This window comes from Tarenaya hassleriana, unplaced genomic scaffold, assembly GCF_000463585.1.
Source record: "Tarenaya hassleriana unplaced genomic scaffold, ASM46358v1 Cleome1, whole genome shotgun sequence".
Classification (NCBI taxonomy): Eukaryota; Viridiplantae; Streptophyta; class Magnoliopsida; order Brassicales; family Cleomaceae; genus Tarenaya; species Tarenaya hassleriana.
In genome coordinates, this window is record NW_010960187.1 from 11,466,901 (window position 1) to 11,488,259 (window position 21,359).

Below are 21,359 nucleotides of genomic sequence, written 5' to 3' on the forward strand. Positions count from 1 at the left end.
TACTCTCTTCATATCTCAACATTAATGTGTCTCAATCACTATAGTTTAAATATATGCAAGAGATATCTAAATAAAGAAAAAAATATTATAGAAATAAATAGAGATTAGTATAGTATACAAAACAAAACATCAAAATCCAATCAACTGATTGACCAATCTGGGATATCTAAATCAAAATTAAACGATAAAATATAAATATCAATGCTAGTTTAGATTCTAGCTAGTTAGTCAGCCTATATATATATATGTATGTGTGTGTGTGTGGTCTTTTTAATTTGTAATTTGTAACGTTATTACCTCGCAAATTATTTATCTCTGAATCTCGCATTTGAGTACGTAGCCATATATATATATTCAAAATAAGGATAATGAAGACAGAATCTATTCACATACGCTGTCATATATATATGGAATGGATAGATGGATGGGAAGAAAAGAGAGAACAAACGACACATGAGATACAGAAGGGCATACTGGTAATTAATTCCAACACGTTCACGGTTCGACTCGTGAGCATCTCCGGCTACGGAAACGGAGGGGCAGATGCGTATAGTTTCCACGGGTTGTGTCTGTGTGGGTTTTTACGGGTGGGGGGAAGATCGAACGATGTCGTTTAGCTGAGAGTACATGGATCCAACGAAACGGTCCGTTTCTTGGAGAGGCTTCTCCATCGCTTCCTTCAGCTCCCGTAGAGCCGCACAATAAGCTTCCTGTACGTTTTACATATACATATATATATATATATATATATATCCATAAGTTCTTATATTTTTTTTGTTATATGAAATAACGTTCTTTAATATAAAAAACAATATTTTGAAAGAGCGAAATAACGGGAAAAAAAAAAAGGAGGAGAAGGAGAACCATGAAAAGATCGAGGTGAGGGGATGAATCTGGGCGGGGAGTGGCTTTGTCAAGGAGCGTTATTGCTTCTTCTGTTTCTATCTCTGGTGGGTCGTCGCCTGAGCAAACCTGCCGTGTGTGTATGTATATATATATATATATATATAGTTCGAATAAAAGGACCCATTAGGTTTACGAATTAAATTATTTAGTCCGTTTTATATATCTTTTAATTTGGTTATTTATGGCTTCTTTCGAGTTTAATTACTGCACCATCATTGTTATCATCCATTTTACACTGTCAAGGAACTGAAATGTAAAACAAGAAACAGATAGGTTTATATATTTGTAGTCTTGTAATATATATTTGACCTGATGATTAGATGAAACACATTCCATTGTCGTAATGGCTGCTACATGTTCATTTCTCTGGAGAGAGAGAGAGAGAGAGAGAGAGAGAGAGAGGACCTTTAAACAGTTGAGATGTTCCTCGAGGAGAAGCCCATACAAAGGATGGCTTGAGATTCTCTTCTTAAGGACTTCCACTTCTTCTTCTTCTTCTTTTGCATTCTGAAGTTCTTTCTTCACACTTTTCATAGAGTTTCTCTCATCTCCCTTCTCCTCCATGTGTTTCTTGTCTCACACAAACACTACTATGTGTTTGCATATATATATATATATATATATATATAGACACACATACACATACTATATATGTGATTAAATCTAGGGTTTTTAAGTTTAGTTTCGGTCTTTTTGTCGGTCAATGACTGTACTGTCAGTCTACTATATATATATATATATGTGTGTGTGTGTGTGTGCATGTACTACTAGTCAATTAGAAACATTATTTTCACGTCCCTTGGGACATATAAATATTAGGACCATCAAAATACTTACAGCACATGCCTATTACATATAGAAGACAGCTCAGGCGTACGAATTATCAATAATTTATTTAATAAAACATACAAATATCTCGGAGAGAATCTATAGCTTCGTCGATTAAAATATAAAAAACATCTGTGTTGTGGGTTTTTTCAAGACACTACTTTATTCGTTTCGTATTGGCCTTTCACATATGCGAAAATTTTGGCCCGTATATATTAACAAATTCGATTAGATAATTAATTGACCATTAACTATATTCCCTTATATTTGAATTATCCATCAAAGGGTTTGAGGTATTATATGCATGATATATACATACATATATATATATATATATATATATATATATAGAGCGACACGTAGCGACGTGGACGAACAGTAGAGACAGAGAGAGATGAAGATGGAAGAAAATGGTGAAGCATGGGGTATTGCTTACGAAAGCAATCTGAGTCAGACTGTCAATAAATAGAATTAGAAGACGCACAAAACGAAAAAGCCTTTTATTTTTTTTATTTATTATAAAAAAAAATGTTTTATTTACATTGTCTCTGTAGCTTCAACATCTCAGAAAGAAAGGAACTTCTCCTTCCTTGTTTCATCATTTTCCTTCTCTCCTCGAAGTGCACAATACACAACAACAACGAAAAAAAGCCTCTCAAGACATGTAATTACGAATGTGTATATATATATATATATATATATATATATATGGTGGTTAAGGGATGAACAAACGGTTCGGTTATTTGAAAACCGAACCCAACTTGACCGATTTTTATCCAGATTAAAGTTAAATTACCGTTTGATTGTAATTTTTTAAAAAATTCGAAATAATTGAACCTTATTAAACATAAACCAAATAAATCGAACCGGATTTAACCGTAACTGAATAACTGAATATAACCGGTTGTCCATCTATATATTGTTGATTAATATATCGTATATGTTATATATGTATAGAAATTAGCGTAATGAGATTATTTTATAAATATGATATACAACTAAAGTGAGGCTTCTAATTTTTTTCTTCAATAATGCTTTAAAATTTATTTCATCTATTATATATTATTACCGAACCGAATTTTTATTTGATTATATAATTTGGTTATAATTTTAATTTGATATAATCGGATTAAACTGAATCGAACCAAACCGATTAAAATTAAAGAATCGTTGAATTGTAAATATTTAAAATCCAAAATAACTGAATCTAATTTGATCCTATCCTAACCGAATAAATGGAAACAAACCCCATCCTAAGGATGATGATGAAGAGAGAGAATATTGGTGGGAGAAAAGCAAAAGAAGGAAGAAAAGGAATCACAAGTTGCATAGTAGAAGATCTTAAATAGGAAGAAAACTGTTTTGTAAATGTGACAGCTCCAATTTTAATGAGTGATGAATTTGCCAGAAATAGAACCATCACCCTTTTACTATTATTATTATTATTATTATTATTATTATTATTGCCTTCTCCGATAACGACCTCTCACTCTTTACTCCTCTGCGTTTCCACTCACTCTTTTTATACAGTTCCAAGCCCCTCCCCCACCCACACGACATGAATCTCTAAAAAAAAATGTTTACAGATAGCATGTTTTCATCCTGTGTTCAAACTCAAATGTGGAGAGGGATATTTATATGAATTTCTTCGATCTTTTGAAAGATATAGTCGGGTCAAAGACACGGTGAATTTTCGGATTATAAAAAAAAACAAAAAAAATTCATTTGCATGTGGTGTTGTAATAGAATTTGTGTTTCCATAAAAAATGTCAAATTCGAATGCATAAAAAGGGTATTGGAAGTCTTTCACGTGTGATACTCAAAACTGTTTTTTTTTTTATGATAAAATTGAACTATTTAATGCACTATAAGATAAAAAAACTGTTTTTTTTTACGAAAATGAAAAAAAAAAAAAAGAGGTTGAAATTACATGTGGTTGTGAAAGCAGACAAAAGAAGAGACTGGACGTAGATGAAGCTACAATTTCCGACAGCTCATCAAATGTTTAAAAAAAAGAACTTAGCGGTCAAACCATCGGTCAATGACTTTTCCTTGTCACCGAGCGGCGCCATTTGTCTCTCTCTCCCTTGAGACCATATCCCCCTAATGTTCGTGAATATATATATATATATATATATACACATATTGTGTTTTTAAATTTCTTGAAAAAACTTTATCAATGTTATAGCTTTTTTGTTATTGTTTAAAATTCATAAACATACATCCGATGTGATTACCGCTTACGAAAATATCCGATGTGATTCAGAAACAATCACCCTTTTAGCCCTTGAACTGAAAAAAATCATCACTTGAGTAAATTTTTTTGGGGGGTATAAGCATATATATAGCCAAATCGAATGATGAACATAAACATCCTAAGAAAGACACAAAGTACACGTGGAAGAAGATGCTCCACAGACATTTGGAGCATTAGGACCCTTAAGTTGACCTCATTCCTTAACACTAACTCTTGTTCCTAAGACGTGGGAATTGGAACATACATACGCCATGCTTTTACACCTAATCTCTACCCATAGTAAAATAACAACATTCTTTTACTTTTTACGTTCTCCAGTTACCACGAACCAGATATCATTTAGGAGGACGAAGATTGAAGTCAAAGTCTTTGACTTTTTAGTCTGAAACCTGTTGGGTCAAAAGCAAGCACTGTCAGGCTCAGCCACCAAACTTATCGTCATAATCAAACAATGGAAACAGACGAAGAGATCAAAACCACAAGGCATAATTTGGTTTATATATTATATCAAAAGTGATGGTGGTTACCTATTTAGTGAAAACACTCGTGAGCTCGTTTGAATGAAACTGCTGTAATATCAAAGCGCCGCCGCTCCTTACAATGTTCATGGGGTCAACACCCAGCTCCTGCTTGATGATTATTTCACTGTCAAAGTTTTTTCCATTATCCAAATTGTCCAGAGACCACTCCATCTCGTCTATAGCAAACCTGCTCGGAAGCCGATGGACAAACCCCGGATGCCTCTTCCTTGGCATCACATTATTGTCTGTATTTACCGTGCAAGCCGATGATGATACACATGGAGAGAGAGGCCCTTGTTGTGCAGAGAGCACACTGTGATCGAACACTGCAGCATTAGTGAATCCGACAATGGTTTGATTGACAGAAGCAGGACTATTGGTCACTCCCAAACAATTGTTTGATGATGGAGATGGCACCACAAGGCAAGAAGGCTGCACATTGATCGTGGGGTTGGATTTTTGGGACATATCCTCGGGGAAATCCTCGTTCTGCTGAAAGTTCAGCTTTTCAGAAGCCATTGTGCTGAGATGGTTGTTCGGCAGCCATGCTCCGAATCCGGCTCGATGATCCTTGGCCAGAAGAACAGAGTGCTGGAAATTCTTGGATACATCAGGAGGGGGGCATTTTGCTACGGGGTGACCATAAGTTACTGATTGTCCAAGGGGAAGGCACTTGGGTCCAGGAAGGGTTGGTTGTACGAGGGCAGGCTGATGCAGGTTGCCTACTGGGAGTGTTTGACCAAACAGAGCTGCTAATGCTTGCGGATGAATCTGTCCAGAGGCAGCCAGTGCCTGAATATCACATCTTCCGAGTTTTAGGTTAGGCTGCGCAATATTGCACACACTACTTTGGGGAGCCACACCGCTCAATCGCTTCAAATACAATCTGAACTTCTGCAAAACCCAGTTTTCAATTGCAATTCAATATCTTTAGAGAGCCAACCTTGGCATGTACAAGATTCCTACAGCTCAAAAGTAATGCTTGAAACTCTAGTCATGAACCAAACCGAATTCTCGTTGTAACGAAGAAAGCAGTCGTTGAGGGCCAGAGGAATAGATCAAACCTGCAAATGACTGGCGACATTTTCTCGGGTTAAACCAGGCACGTTCATCAGCTCGAGAATCCTCTTTGGTACCGCCTCTGAAACAGAAGCAAAACACTCTAGTCAGGAGGGACAGTTTTAACACAAGGTATTCTATCTTAATCAGCTATCAAGTAGTGAACATTGTATCCCCTTGATGTGCTAAAAGATTTAGGAAGATCCTACTGTCAATCCCGAGGTGGTTTACGGCACTGACAAACTGCTGATGCAGTTCCACAGACCAAACAACCCTTGGCTTCTTTGAGGCAGAATCAAGATCATCCTTCTCAATGTCATCCTCTTCGTTTTCTCTAACACAACTTCTCTTCCTCTGATGTTTCGAACTTCCATCCGAACCATCGCTGGCAGAAAAAGCATTCTCAGGGCTGTCGTTTCTTTGTCTGAACGGATCTCTGTCGTCTAAAGCACCAGACAGATGAACCTCCTTGTTCATACTCCACTTTTTCCGGACAACGTGTTGCCAAATGTTCTTAAGCGCTTCCAAACGTATGGGCTTGATCAGATAATCACAAGCACCGTGGTTGATACCTGTCATGACCGTACTCGTTCTCCCATCAGCCGACATCACTGCAGAAGCAGGAGAACGAACAGTCACGCAAAACCGTATAAAGATACGTAATTCGTCAAGAAGAGGGCAAAGTTACTGACTTATAACCGGAAGATCCATCTCGAGACCGACTTGTTCGAGAAGCTTATATCCATCCATGCCGGGCATGTGGACATCGCTCAGAACCAAATCGAAACAGCCTTTCATCTCCCTCAGAATAGCCAAAGCAACATTTGCTTGTGAGCAAATGGTGACTGCAAAAAAACGAAACTAACCCCAGATGTTAAAACCAGACAACTCAGCCAACGACACCAAATTCTCGGGAAACCCATGTAATAAAGTCTGGGGATTTGAGACGGAACCGGACCTTGGTACATGAGCCGGCGAAGCATCTTCTCGAGAATTTTCAAGCAGGAAGCGTCGTCGTCGACGACGAGGACCCTCAAACCGGCGGGAAACTGATCGGAGACAGCTGTTGCAGCAGCTCCTCCGGAACAGCCGTCTCCGTTGTGAAAGCCAGACATGGCGGGAGAAAAAAAACGGGGACAAGAAGACAATCACGAACGCGGAAGAATAGGTCTCAGCCCATGATCGACGTCGGAGAGAGAGAGAGAGATGGAAGAACTTTAGAGAGGGCAAGGTGGGGAGATCTGAGAAGGAGAAGAAAACCCTAGAGGGAGGGGGATAAGGGTGGGAATGGGATCGAAGAAGAAGAACACGGAGAAGGTGTGGGGGGGAAGAAATGATTGAACCGTACAGTGTTCCAGTGGGTTTGAGAAAGGGACTGAGGGCCTTGTGCTGTGGAAAAAGTAATGCCTAGCAAGGTCCCCAAACGTATTCATTTCCATCAAATATTCGTTCCAATGTAAACTCAAATTCATACGAAATGAATCGTATCACATACATACATATATATATATATATATATATATATATATGTTGACGATGAAATTGCTAAATATCTAACAAAGAGACGACATTTTCTATGGGATCGAATCATTCTTAAAAAAAAAAATTTAAATCAGTGGAAAGAGTAATTTCCGACTATCTCCAGGCAACGGAGTCGATGTCGTCACGGGCTTGTTTGTAGAGTTCGAGACGCTTAGCCAACTGACTTCTTCGTTCCATCAGCTGCGGATCCTCATCCAGCATTGCCCCTAGCTTCTCCTTCTGCATCATTCCACCACATTCACCCATTTCCCATTTTTTTTTTTATTAAACTCAAACCCAAATGAATAATACAGGGTTCGAAAATTGCCATATAAATATATAAACTATAAAATTTCTACTAAAATTTATAAATATTGCCGTAAACCTAAGTTTGCAAATATCTTACAATGGATGTGAGTTTATGGTAATTTTTTCAAAAAAGACTGTGTATCTTTGAAGAAATGTTTTCAAAGTTCATGTATTTCATATGATAAATTTTGAAAATTCATTTTTTTTTCAGGATATTGGGACCCAATAATAATATGCCTCTTCTAATCAGAATCACAGAAGAAGGGATGATGGTTTTTACCTCCTTCCTCCCAACTTGAGCGTAGAAGAAGTTGAGCAGTGATCTCTTGGCTTCTCTAACTTGGCAGTAAACCACAGCTTTTGGAATCGAGTTCCTTAGTGTGTCCATTACCATGTTTATATACGCACTCACGTTGGATCCTGACAAATTCCATCATCCAGAAAATCTGTATAATCGATTCGTGGTGACTAGAGGAGGGGTAGAAGGTGTTACTATAAACATACCGATCTTTCTGAAGTGATTATCGGCGTAACGGTCAGAGTTTGGAGTTGGGGGTGCCTGCTGTGGGTTTTTCTCGGGCTCGAGATGAAGTTTCCGGAAGAATTCGACCGTGAGGTAGCTGGATTCCATGTCGACCAGACGCAGAATTGTTTTCCTGCTTTCTTCTCTGAATCTTTCCAGTGCTTCATTTGCAGCTGCTGCTATGTCACTTGCTAGGCTTGGAAATCTCTTCAGTTCCTGAAAACCGGCACACAAGAATAAGACCAACCCGTGAATTTTATAATAGCTCCTTGTTCGTATTTGCGGATTGAGCCACAAAATTTTTTGACCCATTGTACTGAGATTGAGAAACACTCAATTATATGTTTGCTTGGCTACAAAATTCTCTCACCTCTGTTTCTGAGATTGACTTCCTGACTAGCTCTTTCAACACGAAATGCACCTGGAACACAGACAGGATTCAGATAATGATAAAGGAATTATTAAAGAGAAACTACACAAATCTAGAGAATAACCAGAATATAAGAAACTAGCCTCAAACATAAAGGAACCTAACAAGATCCAGGGCATACCGCATCTACAGTAGCTTCAGCTGGTCCCTTGAAATAACTTATAGATCCATCAATGAGCCTTCTGTATCCTTGTTCAGGAGCAATAAGATGTGGCTGATAACCATCTGCTTCTGAAACAACTTTCTGGACATTTTTGGTAGAGAGATGGCGATCAAAGGGAAGTTTCTTCAAAGCAGCTGGCAATTGATGGTCAAACACTCCATATATCCTATCTCCACCAGGTCGTCTGAAACAACAAGATGGTATATGAGAAAAACTAGACTTACCGGGTCATATGGAGTAGAGCGTTTTCATACATGTATATGAGAAAGCCATCATTGTAGAAAGTTTGCAACTTTTATTAAGGCATTCGTAGTCTCTGAACTAATTGTAATGGTATAAAGACCGAACGGTGTAAGAACCATACGACCAACAATTCTTGAGAGAGTTTGCAACTCTTACCCTCCATCCAAGTGTTCCTTGAAGACACGATCAAAGGCCCGGCATAGTTCCAAAATTGTATAGAGCTGGGCCTGGAAGCAAACATGACATTTGGCGAGTCACTGCAAATTCACTTCTAACCCTGCTCAGAGGAATGATAATGTCAAGAAAGGATTCTTACCCCTGAATCTACAGCAATAGGCCTACCAATGCGATCCAGCTCTGCGTTGATCTCATCGATGCTTTTGTTAATCAAAGCAATTATGCTTGGTATACGCTGCCTGATAACGATCTCTAAGTGCTGATACAGATTTAAAAAAGAAAACAGAAGAGAGTGAATTCTCTGTGTTAAATCTTTGGTTTAGATGACGTCAAAATCTTATAAATGATAGAGCACCTCAGACAATAGTTTTGCAAGATATTCTGATCCCATCTTACTGGCTAAGTGTCCGTATTCAGGGCTTGTTTCAAAATATTCACGCTCCTTCCTACGTGCAGCAATCATGTCAACATTTTTATTGATATCAGCCTGGGAACGATTCACAATTCCGACCCAGGGATGCTGCAAGCGGTACGATCTCCCCTCAATCACCTTAGGCACAAACCAAAGCAAACATTAATTCATTATATAAGTCAAAATTTATTTCAATATCCCAATGTTGAAGTTTAGAAATCTCCTTACATCTAGAGCATTTGTTCCTTTATCCATGAGATCAAGCTTCGTCAGAACTCCAAAAGTCCTTTCACCTGTACACAGATGATGTATTGGAAGACTACAATATAGTATACATAGTGAAAGTTAATAGCACCATGTGTCTACATTGCACAGTACCTGATGGATCGACTTCTCTAGCAAGTTTAATTGCATCTGAGGTAGCAATATCTTGATTGGCAGGAGAAATAGCCAATATGATGCAATTTGGCTGCATATATAACGAAATTGGTGAGAAAATCATTGATTTCAGGTTAACTTCACATCTGGTGGATTTTCCTGAGGATGGAGAACCCAATAACATCTTTAACGATGCAATAGCATGGCATAAGCTTTGATGGTTGCCAAGCAGATATTGAAGGTTTGAGCATTTAGCAGTAACTATAGTTGTTATGTCTACTACTTTGGCTGAATTTAGTTTTGAATGTCTATCAAAACTTTTAAATGTATTAATCTTCTTTCTTTTAAGAGTTAGGTCCAATCATCAATAGCATAGAGCAAACTGACCTTCTCAACATAAGAACGGACCATATTTTCAATGTCATGGACGATACTGTCCGGTTGTCCCTCTGCGAAAAAAATATTCATGTCACTAAACATAAAAATTTGCCGGATGAAATAACCACGACACTGATGAGCTGAAAGATTGTTACCTACAGCAACCTTCGTCAAACCAGGAAGATCTATAAGTGTCAGATTCACAACTGCAAGAGAGAAGCATCTTCTTAAAGTGAGAAATCAAGCTCACATGAGTGAAGTGGAGCCTTAAAAACTGGTAAAGTGGATCCCCATAACTAATCCCACTACACTTAACAACAACAAAATTTGCAACAAAGGCTGATAATTGCTGGTGCCGATCAGATAAACGCACAGCAGCATTCACGACAGGCAGATTTCAAATGAATTGCGGTCATAAGCACAAACCATTAGGGGAATATATGCTCAGCTGGATTGGAATGTTTGAAATGTGTTTCGTCTTCCCCGTGATACGATCAGTTTCATCCTGGATTTCCTTTCGCACGGTCGCTGGAAAAGAAAGGAGCACTTATTAGCCAGAATATCCACAAGAAATTCATTGTAAACAACAGTCAGTTTCACAAAAAGTGCCAGAGGAACAAATAAAAATTGACAAATAAGATGCCCTGCTAGCTTACCAAAATCGGTAAACTTCTTCTTTGGGGCATGAAGAAACTCTGCATATTCCGTTGTACCGTCTTCTGTCTTATGAAGCTGCAGCACCAACGGTCTCCTTGTGACAATACCTAATGAATCAAACAGAGAAGAGCTGAGATGAGCGCTTGAAGAAAATATCTGATCGACCAGATATAGCCTGACTAGGGTTCGGAGAAAATGATCTACGAACAACCAACAACACTGTTCGCAACCTAAGGAAATGAAGAGCTAGCGTGTTTAGTTCTTCAGTGTACTCAGGACAGATCCAATAACCCCCTAATTCCGTAACCCGTAATGCTACATTGTTTCAAGCTAAAATCGATCGGGACGACTAAAAGTACGAAATTTTCCGACAAACAAGGAACAACATGACATAATGAGAGAGAAAATTACCGGATCCACGAGGAAGAAAATCCCTTCCCACAACACTTTCAAGAACAGAAGATTTTCCCGAACTCTGATCCAGAAAGAAACATTGAAGAAAATCGGTAAAGAGATGAAACACGCAAGAAACCAAAAAAAAAAAAAAAGAGGGAGAAAGCGGAAACGAGATCGGATCTAAATGTGAATATAAAAAGGAAAGGAGAGAGGGAAAAACCTGGCCACCGACGACAGCGACGGAAGGGAGAGCTTCCCAAAGGGACATTCCTTCGCCGCCATGATCGCCGAGGACGGTGCAAGCTCTCTGGATTTTGTTGATGAGACCTATCAAACTCTTCATGGTCGCCATTTTTCCTGGATCGGGGTCAAGGATCCAGCAATGTGAGGACAAAGATCAGGTCTAGATCGAAGGAAAAAAGGAGGGATCAAAATGAGTGGGAGTGGATGACGGGTATCGTGAGGAAGGTGGAGGGTTGAGGAATCTGGGAAGAGGAGCCTGAGAAAACGGTCGACGGAACCAACTTAAATATAACCCATCGTTGTTGGGCCAATTTCGGAAACTCTTAACCCTGGTTTGCTCTGTATCGAATCGGTTGGACGCATATTTGAAATTCAAAATTTTCAAGAGTTGAAAAGGTTGATGATGCACACAAATCAGCATAAACGACCAGTAACCAACAAAGAACCATTCCCTTCTTTCTTTGTATGGTAAAAGGGATATAGTATAGTGGTAGGCGAATTTTATCTGACCCATAAATATGTTAGCATATATAGATGTTGGCCGGGAGGGTTAATTATGGTGCGACGGAGAGAGGGAGAGAGACTCTACCCTTTTTACATAATAACAATAATAGTAATCACACAATAATGAAAACACAGCTTCGGGAGTGAGAGATCTTTAAAGAATAATTACGAAGAAGAAGACACCACCAAAAAGGTTAGGACAATAAGAATCTAACATGTTAGAGAGAGAGAGAGAGAGAACAGCATACACCAATTTCGGGTATTCCTCGTATGGGGCGCTTTTTTTCTCTTTCTGGCCGTGGAAGGGAAGGCCGATTTCTTTCTTTACTTTATTGAGTGCTCCTTGTCATCCCGCTCCTTCCCGATGCCCTGCAAAAAAATCTCATTCATTCAATGTCGTTTATAATCATAAATGTCCATTCATTTTCCTGTAAAATTAGAACATCTTTTTTTTTAATTGACTTTCGTGAGCAATCCTTAGTGAACCAACTACCTTCCAGAAAGCAGCTGAGCCGTGCTTGAAGAACCCTTTGCGGACCGTCTGGACTTGCTCTCCACGCCACGCATGGCCGCAACCTCTTTCTCCATGGCCGCTACCTCTCTTCTCATCTTCTTCGCCTCCACTTCCATCGCCTTTGTCAGTGTTTCCACCTTCTTTGCCAACATCTATCATCCAAGAACCGATAACTCAACGTGTTGTTGATCTCGGCTCTATATACACAACAACAACAACATCATCTACTAAGTTATCAAATGAGTGTGTCACCTCTATAGCTTCATCCTTATCCTTAATGCTCTGGTCTTTCTCCTGGGATGCTTTCCTTAAAGTTATCACTTCCTTCTGCAGCAAATCGTATAAGATCCCTGGTACACTATCCTCGTTATTTATTGTCGCTGGCTTCTCTTTCGGCTTTTCGTCTGAATCTCCATCTTTCGCTGCACTAGATGTCTCGCCCTCACCAGAAGACTGGTTGAATAGAAAATTTGATCTTGATCCATTGGTTAGCACTTTACCCCTGTCTAAAGATCTGGTGCCCCCATCAAATGATCTGGATGTTCCTTTTGCATGTTTCAATACTGTACTAATACCGCTGCTTGAAGATCTCAACTGAGAGCTAGGTGTCCTCTTTGACAGAAATCCATTTGATGAAAACTTCGACATGTTATCCGCTCCACCGAGGGATTGTCTACGAGAAGGTCCATTAGTAACGTTTCTTCCATCGAATGCCCCTCGGTTGCCGCCGCTGGAAGACCCTCTCAAACTGTCCTCTAACACTTTGAGTCGCATTTGAAATTTTTCCTTCAGACGGCAAAGGCAATGATTCAAATTTGAGGCCAGAAAAACAGGACAAAAGAAGACTAAAGATGGCTTGGTTTGTAGCTAAGACTCTTACCTTCAGTTGGGCTTCGGATTTTGCAGCCCGCTCAGCTATTGCAAGCTTATCACGCAGTTGTTGCATTTCTCCCTGTTGGAGTAGAAACATGAAATCATGAGAAAATTCACTTATTTTAAGTTGTTGGTGTTTATAAAATTTGATTACAAGTTTTGCAACTTGAAGCAGCAATATCGAGGAGAAAACAAAATAGACAATACCTGCAAAAATCTCCGTTCTTCAAGCCATTGTTTTACAGGCATCACTTTGTCATTAGCATCTTTCCACTCGTTTGCCACTACAGTGGCAACTCTGTTTGCCGTCACCTTTGCACGGGCCAATTCCCGGTCAAGAACTTTTCTCTCTTCCTATGAAAAAGACCAATTGTCACATGTTATGATCACTGTGGGGTATACCTCTAAGGATTAAGAAACTTAATTCACTCGGGCACAAAAACTGCGAATGAATTATTACATTCATCTCTTGGACTTTCCTCTGGTAATCCCTCACAGCATTTGCAGCCGCACCACCAGCAAGAACAGCCTCCTCTAGCTCTCGCACAGTCTGGGTAAGCTTTTCAACTTCAGCAACCTTCTGTCTGTGCAACTTGTCCAGAATTTTATTCTCTTCCTAGTTTTAACAAATGGTAAATAAGACCAGCTGCCGATAAACAGGCAAAGAGATACAAATTTGAAGTTATGGAGAGTAATTGAGATAATAGCAGTACCTGGCAGATTTCTATTTGTTTCATTAATTCTTGGTTCTTGTTCTGGAGATCGTCAACCATTGAAGCCTTTGCCATTGCAGTCTGAACGGTTCTTTCAGCTTCAAGCAAAGCGGCTTCTTTTGATTTGGTTAGTCGGTCCAATGCCTTGTTGTCGTCTTGAAGTTTTGCAATCTATAAATGAGCAATGCAAACCCTGTGACCATACTGTTGATATGACCCGAGACTTACTGGGTCTAGGTACAAGAAGATATTTTAGTTCAAAAAAGGAAAGTACTTCTTGTCTTGCAAGCTTAAGTTCAGCCTCTAGAGGCGCGAGGATAGCTTCAATGGGAGGCATATCATCATCCTTCTGTGCAGCATGAACCCGTCGCAGAGTGGCTTCTGCTGCAAACTGAGCTGCCATGGAAGCCTTCTTTTCTTCATTAATTTTCTTAATTTCAAGGTTCTGAGAGAACATCGGACAAAGTTAAATATAGAAACACGAGAGTAGGAATCAAGTAACCAACACAAAAAATAGCTGAGGAACTACTGTAAGCATACTTTACTCTCAAGTAGAGCTTCGGTTAATTTGAGCTTTTCCTCCATCTTTCCCAACTCCTCGGTGAGCTACAACAATCACATTAAGCAAAAAAATGTGTTACAAGTATTGCAATAATGGATATATGTATATATGTATATATGTGTGCTTGTGCGCACCTGTGTGTGTGTGAAAATAGACAACATATACATGTGAGCACACTAGTGAAATCCTCCTAATGGTGTCAGTAATTGAACCTCTTGCTACAAACAACAGTCAGAACTAAATAATAACAAGTCTTCCAAACAAGGACTTTAGTGCTCTGCAGAATGACTGGAACAAGCTGAATCAAAGCGAAGCCAGATCATAAACAGAGGGAACAAGCTGAAGCAGAAGAACTAGAACCACAACAACCCAGCCTAAAGGTCCTCCAAGTCCATCCTTGATTTGAATATACCTCAACTCTAGACTGCGGAATGAAAAATTCCAGTACTTGAGCAGCCACGAACACTTGCAGAATCGCACTTACAGAACCTACTGAATGATACTTATTATATGAGAAAGGAAAGATTTCCTACAGATATTCCAACCCAATGAATGATACTATATGAGTTGAATAATATCATCCCCAGGATCCATATATCCCAAACTATATAAGTGACTATTCAACCACAAGAGCATCCATATTTCATCAATAAAATCCACCAAATTGCCTCTTAAGTTCAACAGGGTAGGAAGTAAATACATTGTAATTCATGAAAATATTTAGGAACTTTTAAGATAGTCCAAGCTTATGTAAATATTAACCTCTTCAACAGCCTTCTCTCTCTGCCGTTCCGACAACCTCAATGCTTTGATCTCCGCTTGTGCTTCGCATACTTCCCGATCCTTATCTGCACTCGAAGAATGCTTAAAGTGAGAATGACATGCATGCACGTAAGGGCAAGTGAATACGCATCCAAACCAATTTCTACCGCAAATAATCGTCAAAGTAAACTCAAAATAGATCCAAAGTCGACCAAACGAAATCCACAGATCGAACAGCATTTCCCACCTCTGACATCGTTCTCGAGCCGATTGAGTTCAATTTTCACCGGATCCGAGCCATGGAGTAACGTGATGAACTCGTTGTCAGCGTCAAAGCTCGGTCGCACCGACCTCCGTCGTGACGAGTTCTTACCCCCACCTCCTCCTCCTTCCCTAAAAGACGCCGATACGGTCAACGAAGATGGCTGCGTAGAAGGGGCCATCACCGTCGACAGGCTCTCACTTACGGTCGTCCGCCCATTGTTCACCTCCGGCGGAACTCCTCCCACCTCCATATTCCGATCTAGATCTTCACTCCTCACCAGACATCCAGATCCCAAGGATCCAAATGCTAGGGTTCCAATCGAGCAGAATCACCTGCAACAAGTAACACACACGCAACACAGAGACCACAGACCTATATCAGAACATTATCAGAGAATTAGTTACCAAACTGAAGCAAAAACCAAAATGCCGGACTTACAAAGAAGGACGAACACTAACTCATCCAACAATGGCGCAGACTCCTCACAATCCAAACTCTAGGGTTTGAAATCTGCCGAACCGGCGCTATATGGAACACTTTTCTTTTACTATCTTAGAGAGAGAGAGAGAGAGAGAGAGAGAGAGAGAGAGAGGGAGAGAGATTTAAATGAGGTTTATGGTTGTGGTCACATATGTTTTTCTGTATAATAATAGAGAGAGTTGATTGAGAGAGGTGATTGCGTCACTATTGATTACGTTAATTAACTGCGTTAATCTTTGATTTACAAGTGTGATTAATTAGAGAAGAAACCCGTTTGTTTCGTTAAGCGGGAAATTAATTTCCTTTCTAAAATTTTCCTTCTTTATTTATCACAATTCCAACATTAACTCAAATTATATATCGCAATCCATGTATTAATAAACTATTTATCACGGTTCATACTAGTTGGATTAGGCGGGAAAATAAGCATTTATATCTATGACAATAACCATGAAAACACACATATAGATATAGGGGTAACCTGGAATAAAAATAAAAAATATCGAATCTTTCTCTAGTAATTTAAAACCTAACTTTGGAATGGTTATTGAATTTATCAAAAATCTCATAAAAAATATCCAAATTTTATAAAATATACCAAAAAATACATCAACTTTTAATTTAATAAATAAATACATCAAATATTAAAATATACCAAAAAATATTTAAAATGGTTTTTTATATATTGATTATGTCGTTAAGATTCAAAAATCATTATTTTAATAAAGATTGTTAAGATCTGTTAAAATTTCGAGTGTGAAAAATTTTTAAACAATTTGAATAAAATTATCGATAATGTAATAAAAATCGTATATAAAAGTGTTTTTCGATTTGAAGAATTGAGGTTTTTTTAATATTTTAATATTAATTTTATTTATTCGTCAAATTAAAATTTGATATATTTTTATATATCTTTTAAAATTTGGGTATTTGTAGAGATTTAAAAATAATAATATATGAGTCCGGTTATTTTTTTTATATGGCGTAGTCCGTCTCCAGTTTTTCTTTTCTAGGTCTCAGTTTTGGCATTAGCTTTTATATGACCATCGTTTATTCTTGCGTTGACTTCTTTTTTCTAAACAATTTGAGTTTTATAAACTTTTATATTATATATATGTATATATTCAATTCCATTTTAAAATAATTATAAGTATATTTAAAATTGAGAGTTTCAATTCATCTTAGATACATATGGTCGTGCAGTTGATCAATATTCATTTTACATTGAATATAGAGCATGAAGGTCTCCATTGAAAGGGTAAAAATTTATCATAAATATATAGATACGATTATGCAACAATGGGGCCGGGCCATCGTTCGTTTGATTTAAATGGGACCGTCCAATTTGTCCTTACACGTCCCCTGGGTTTTGTATACGCTTAATTAACGATAATATATTGCTGAATAACTTGTACACTGTTTTTCAAAATTTCAATTGTTTATAATATTTGTTTTTTCGCAATTCTCCTGAGGAACCCTTAATGGGCTGGGAAATGGATATTAAGGTGGTTGTTGGGATAGGAACATAAGTAAATAAATAAATAGGTTGATGACACGTCAAGATTTCCAAGTCGATACCTTGTTCTAAATTTTACCTCTTCAAATTTGTTTAAGTAAAATTATTACCTTTTTCTGTTAAAGAAGTCATATTAAATTTTGTTAAATAAAAAAAACATTCACCCTTTCTTTCTACGGGACAGAAAGATAATCTCATCAAAGAGTTCAGACAATTTCAGCTATGGATGTAAATCGAATGTGGTTCGTGGTAAAAAAAAAAAGGTCGAGTTAGTTCGTCACGAGTCGGTTTTGTGGCGAGTCAGCTCGGCAAGCTCACGAGCTGGCGAGCGGGCTAGATTTTTTTTTAAAAAAATTGTTTAATAATTATATATATTTTAAATATTTTTCTACAAAAATTGTATTTTTATTAGATATTTAGTTTGTTTTGTTTAAAATTTTAAAATTTTAAAATTTTAATTATAATTTACTTATTTTTTTAAAATAATTAAAATATTTTTTAAATATTTAACTCGTGGACTAAAATGGTTTGGGTTGAACTGATCTATTTTTACCTCGTTAAAAAATAGGCGGACAAGATTGGGCTAAAATATTTTCAGATCAGAACGAGATGGATTGGATTGGATCGGGTCAGCTTGGTTTGGGAATATTACAAAAATACCTTTAAATGTCGATTTCACTTACATGACATACCTTTCAAAAAAAAAAACCTTCAAACAAAAACTGTAAAAGAATGAAAAGACATCGTTACCCCTTTTAAAAAATACACGTATCAACATCTGAAGGAGAAAGACCAAATGTTGGGAAGTTACTAAATTAAAAAAATTTGAAAAACCAAACAGTTTTTTTTTGGCCCCTTTTCGACAGACACTTTCATTTCTTCATATATAGTGTCGTTTCTTCTTCTTCATTTTCTCTTCACTCTGATTTTTCTGTGCGATCTTTCTGTGCGAGTTCGTCAAACTCGTCAAATTTTCACGAAGAATGGCTTCGTCTTCATCATCTTCGGCCCCCTCTTCGGCCCCTACTTGCGAAGACCTCCAGGTATAGTTTTTTAACTCCGCAAAAATCAAATTTTTTAGGGTTTCGGGTATACATTGAGATTCGGTTTTAGATTTTCTATTAAGTTTTCGTTAAGAATAGGGTTTGAAATAAAAATTTGAAAAACTATGGTTTGAATGACAAATTGTCACTGAAATATCGAAATAGGGTTTTTGGATTGGGTGAGAAACAGTGTTTTGTGAAAAAAACGGATAGAAATCGTAGGGGTGGACACTTCGGTTCGGGAATTTAGTACCGACCCGATCTGTCCCAAAACCGAACCATACCGAACCGAACCGAATAACGTTTGGTTCTAATTTGGTACACTTTTTATGGAACCGAATGAACCGTTCCCGAACCGAACCGTATGAATACCGAACCGAACCGTATAAATACCGAACCAAAATTCGAATATTCTACTAATATATGTGTAAATATTATAGTTCGGTACTTATTTGGTATTCATATAATGGTACCGTTCCGAACCGAACCGATATTAAAACCGAACCGAACCGAACCGTTTAACATTCGGTTCTAGTTTGGTACACTTTTTATAAAACCGAAAATACCGTTCCCGAACCGAACCGTTTGAATACCGAACCGAAACCCGAAACGCCCACCCCTAAGAAATCGAGTCACGATGATATTGTCGTCAATCGGATGCACTAAAACATAGATTAATGGTCATGCTAGATATTAGTTAAACTTAGCGCACCTGTCAAACAAGTCAAACTATTCGAGTCTCAAAAATGTTCAAACTCGTCAAACAAGTCGGAGTTTGACGAGTTTGACGAGTTTGACGTGTTTGACGAGTTTGATAATGAGTGTTAAATTTGTTTTTGCAGATACCTTTTGTGTATGATTTTAAGGACATTCATATGGCTCCTAAGATCACGACGAAATGTTATCTATATCAGACTGTTAGATCTCTTAAAAAGGCCTTGACGGATGAAGAATTTACATATTTCCAAAAAGAATCCCAGTTTCAGCATATTTTCCATCTTGGATGTAAGGACACATTGAAGATGGTTCTGGCATCAGTCCTCTTACATCGGGCACTAAAATTGGAAGGAGAAGTGAAACAACTATGGTTTGTTCTGAATGGCGTGCCCATCAGATATTCGATCACCGAGCATGCGATTATCTGCGGCCTAAATTGTGAAAAGTATCCACAAGACTGGGCTAAATGTAAGGGAACCCAGTTTCAGATGAAAATGTTTGGACATTCAAAGGTGACAATATCCGAAGCGATAAAGAAGCTGTATGCCACTCCAACCAAAGATGTGGATGACAGGAGAAGATTAGCAATAATCATATTGCTAGGTGGAGTATTAGACCATGGAATCAAGAACAATGATGTGATTCCAAATGATGCAGTTGACATGGTCAACAATCTGGAATTTTGAGAAGGGTTTCCTTGGGGGAGATACACTTTCGAAAGAACAATCGATCATATACTGAAGTGTATGTAAGCAGTCCTACACCGAGGGCTCAGTGGCACTTCCCTGGATTCGTAATACCTCTTATGGTGAGTTACTTTTTTATCATTGTTTTTTATTTATTGTGATTGAGTATTTGATTGATTAGTTTGTATGTATATTGCAGTTGCTTCCTTTTGAATGCGTGAATAGTTTAGGCGCCAATGGATGGTATATAGATGTGAAGGATGCCGATCCCACATGTCCTAGGATGTGTAAGAAGCAAATCCAACCGGGCCTTTATGTCACACTTGCAAATGTGATTAGACAGATCGGTGTGGATTCACAGGTATGTATAGATCGATTACATTAGTTATAATAGATGACATTTGACGAGTTTGACGAGTTTGACGAGTTTGACGAGTTTGACGAGTTTGACGAGTTTGACCATAATCCGGATCACTGATACCAAATCTGTTAAAATGTTCTCAGGGTATTCGAAGTGTTCTTCAATTAGATGAGGAAGAGGAACATATGTTTTTTAACATACATGAGGATGAAAGTAGTCATCCGTTGGTGCAAAGTTGGATGCAACAATTGAGGATGAACCCGTCAAGTATTTGTTATGAGAACATTCGTGAGATCGATGTCGATGGTAGGGCGGAGAGAAAGAAGAAAGAGAAAAGAAAGAAACAAAGAGAAGAAGAAGGAGAAGAAGAAGAAGGAGAAGGAGAAGGAGAAGAAGAAGGAGAAGAAAGAATAGAGGAAGAGGAAGGAGAAGACGAAGAAGGAGAAAAAATATCCTTCAAAAAGATGTTGAAGAAGATTGTAAAAGATTCCGAAAAAAGAATAATTGCAAGAGTTGAGAAGAAAGTAATTGAAAAAGTGAAAAGAATTCTGGAGAGGGCAGGAATCAATGTGGAAGGAGTCGATTGGTCTGAGATACAAGACAACGAGTTCGAGTTTAGATCTCGTTTTTCGGATGAGAATGTAGACCTTCCACAGAACGAGCAAGGTATGGTGTTACACTTTAGACTTTATTTGGGCAAACCGAGTTAGGGGGAGTTAGATTGGTTTGACTCTTTTGATTGACGAGTTTGACCAGTTTGACTCTTCTGGTTGACGAGTTTGACTGATATTCATATAATTGGTCATACGTAGGACATCAATCTGTGCAAGAATCTGACAATGATCAAGAGGATATAGAATCTGACAATTATCAATTCTGAACCATGAACATATCAATAAACATCCCGTATAACAAATTTTATAGGTAAAAAACAATCGGAGCTAACTGAATTGAACACCTTA

General features: G+C 38.1%; 4 protein-coding genes across 6 annotated transcripts; all 4 read right to left on the reverse strand.

The window, feature by feature from the left end:
* Positions 1 to 360: 360 nt before the first annotated feature.
* Positions 361 to 1,485, reverse strand: LOC104823640 (protein KNATM-like). The gene is made up of 3 exons (XM_010555299.1): positions 1,312 to 1,485; positions 865 to 972; positions 361 to 710 (listed from the first exon to the last, which is right to left on the reverse strand). The coding sequence occupies exons 1-3, from the start codon at positions 1,468 to 1,470 to the stop codon at positions 582 to 584; spliced, it is 396 nt and encodes a 131-aa protein (XP_010553601.1). The 5' UTR covers positions 1,471 to 1,485; the 3' UTR covers positions 361 to 581.
* Positions 1,486 to 4,043: 2,558 nt separating this feature from the next.
* LOC104823648 (two-component response regulator ARR14) lies at positions 4,044 to 6,918 on the reverse strand. 2 transcript variants are annotated; one of them, XM_010555316.1, is made up of 6 exons: positions 6,530 to 6,918; positions 6,264 to 6,416; positions 5,781 to 6,182; positions 5,577 to 5,653; positions 4,519 to 5,304; positions 4,044 to 4,380 (listed from the first exon to the last, which is right to left on the reverse strand). In XM_010555316.1, the coding sequence occupies exons 1-5, from the start codon at positions 6,684 to 6,686 to the stop codon at positions 4,519 to 4,521; spliced, it is 1,575 nt and encodes a 524-aa protein (XP_010553618.1). In that variant the 5' UTR covers positions 6,687 to 6,918; the 3' UTR covers positions 4,044 to 4,380. The 2 variants fall into 2 exon arrangements, with proteins under 2 accessions (XP_010553618.1, XP_010553611.1); XM_010555309.1 differs by having other exon boundaries at positions 4,519 to 5,406.
* Positions 6,919 to 7,014: 96 nt separating this feature from the next.
* Positions 7,015 to 11,860, reverse strand: LOC104823660 (dynamin-related protein 1C). The gene is made up of 16 exons (XM_010555332.2): positions 11,379 to 11,860; positions 11,174 to 11,237; positions 10,762 to 10,869; positions 10,532 to 10,633; positions 10,261 to 10,311; positions 10,115 to 10,176; positions 9,728 to 9,818; positions 9,578 to 9,642; positions 9,293 to 9,487; positions 9,077 to 9,196; positions 8,917 to 8,987; positions 8,476 to 8,701; positions 8,295 to 8,345; positions 7,906 to 8,140; positions 7,682 to 7,821; positions 7,015 to 7,332 (listed from the first exon to the last, which is right to left on the reverse strand). Exons 1-16 carry the CDS (start codon positions 11,508 to 11,510, stop codon positions 7,207 to 7,209), a joined length of 1,839 nt encoding a protein of 612 aa, XP_010553634.1. The 5' UTR covers positions 11,511 to 11,860; the 3' UTR covers positions 7,015 to 7,206.
* A 104-nt stretch (positions 11,861 to 11,964) lies between these two features.
* LOC104823667 (microtubule-associated protein 70-3-like) lies at positions 11,965 to 16,193 on the reverse strand. Of its 2 annotated transcripts, none has more exons than XM_010555352.2 (12): positions 16,053 to 16,193; positions 15,577 to 15,926; positions 15,330 to 15,415; positions 14,546 to 14,611; positions 14,280 to 14,450; positions 14,006 to 14,176; positions 13,753 to 13,908; positions 13,500 to 13,646; positions 13,300 to 13,371; positions 12,672 to 13,205; positions 12,399 to 12,571; positions 11,965 to 12,274 (listed from the first exon to the last, which is right to left on the reverse strand). In XM_010555352.2, exons 2-12 carry the CDS (start codon positions 15,842 to 15,844, stop codon positions 12,235 to 12,237), a joined length of 1,884 nt encoding a protein of 627 aa, XP_010553654.1. In that variant the 5' UTR covers positions 15,845 to 15,926; positions 16,053 to 16,193; the 3' UTR covers positions 11,965 to 12,234. The 2 variants fall into 2 exon arrangements, with proteins under 2 accessions (XP_010553654.1, XP_010553646.1); XM_010555344.2 differs by having other exon boundaries at positions 16,033 to 16,192.
* Between the last annotated feature and the right edge of the window lie 5,166 nt (positions 16,194 to 21,359).

Coding starts and splice junctions, on each gene's coding strand:
- LOC104823660 (XM_010555332.2), bottom strand. CDS start 11,510: ATGGCGACCATGAAGAGTTTGATAGGTCTCATCAACAAAATCCAGAGA. Junction 8,988..9,076: donor CTATTGCTGTAGATTCAGGG/GTAAGAATCCTT, acceptor GTTTGCTTCCAG/GCCCAGCTCTATACAATTTT. Junction 7,822..7,905: donor TAATCACTTCAGAAAGATCG/GTATGTTTATAG, acceptor GGAATTTGTCAG/GATCCAACGTGAGTGCGTAT.
- LOC104823648 (XM_010555309.1), bottom strand. CDS start 6,686: ATGTCTGGCTTTCACAACGGAGACGGCTGTTCCGGAGGAGCTGCTGCA. Junction 6,183..6,263: donor GATGGATCTTCCGGTTATAA/GTCAGTAACTTT, acceptor CTGCTTCTGCAG/TGATGTCGGCTGATGGGAGA. Junction 5,654..5,780: donor AAACCACCTCGGGATTGACA/GTAGGATCTTCC, acceptor CTTCTGTTTCAG/AGGCGGTACCAAAGAGGATT.
- LOC104823640 (XM_010555299.1), bottom strand. CDS start 1,470: ATGGAGGAGAAGGGAGATGAGAGAAACTCTATGAAAAGTGTGAAGAAA. Junction 973..1,311: donor AACATCTCAACTGTTTAAAG/GTCCTCTCTCTC, acceptor CACACACGGCAG/GTTTGCTCAGGCGACGACCC. Junction 711..864: donor CTCACCTCGATCTTTTCATG/GTTCTCCTTCTC, acceptor TAAAACGTACAG/GAAGCTTATTGTGCGGCTCT.
- LOC104823667 (XM_010555352.2), bottom strand. CDS start 15,844: ATGGAGGTGGGAGGAGTTCCGCCGGAGGTGAACAATGGGCGGACGACC. Junction 15,416..15,576: donor GCTCGAGAACGATGTCAGAG/GTGGGAAATGCT, acceptor CTTCGAGTGCAG/ATAAGGATCGGGAAGTATGC. Junction 12,572..12,671: donor ATAAGGATGAAGCTATAGAG/GTGACACACTCA, acceptor CTTGGATGATAG/ATGTTGGCAAAGAAGGTGGA.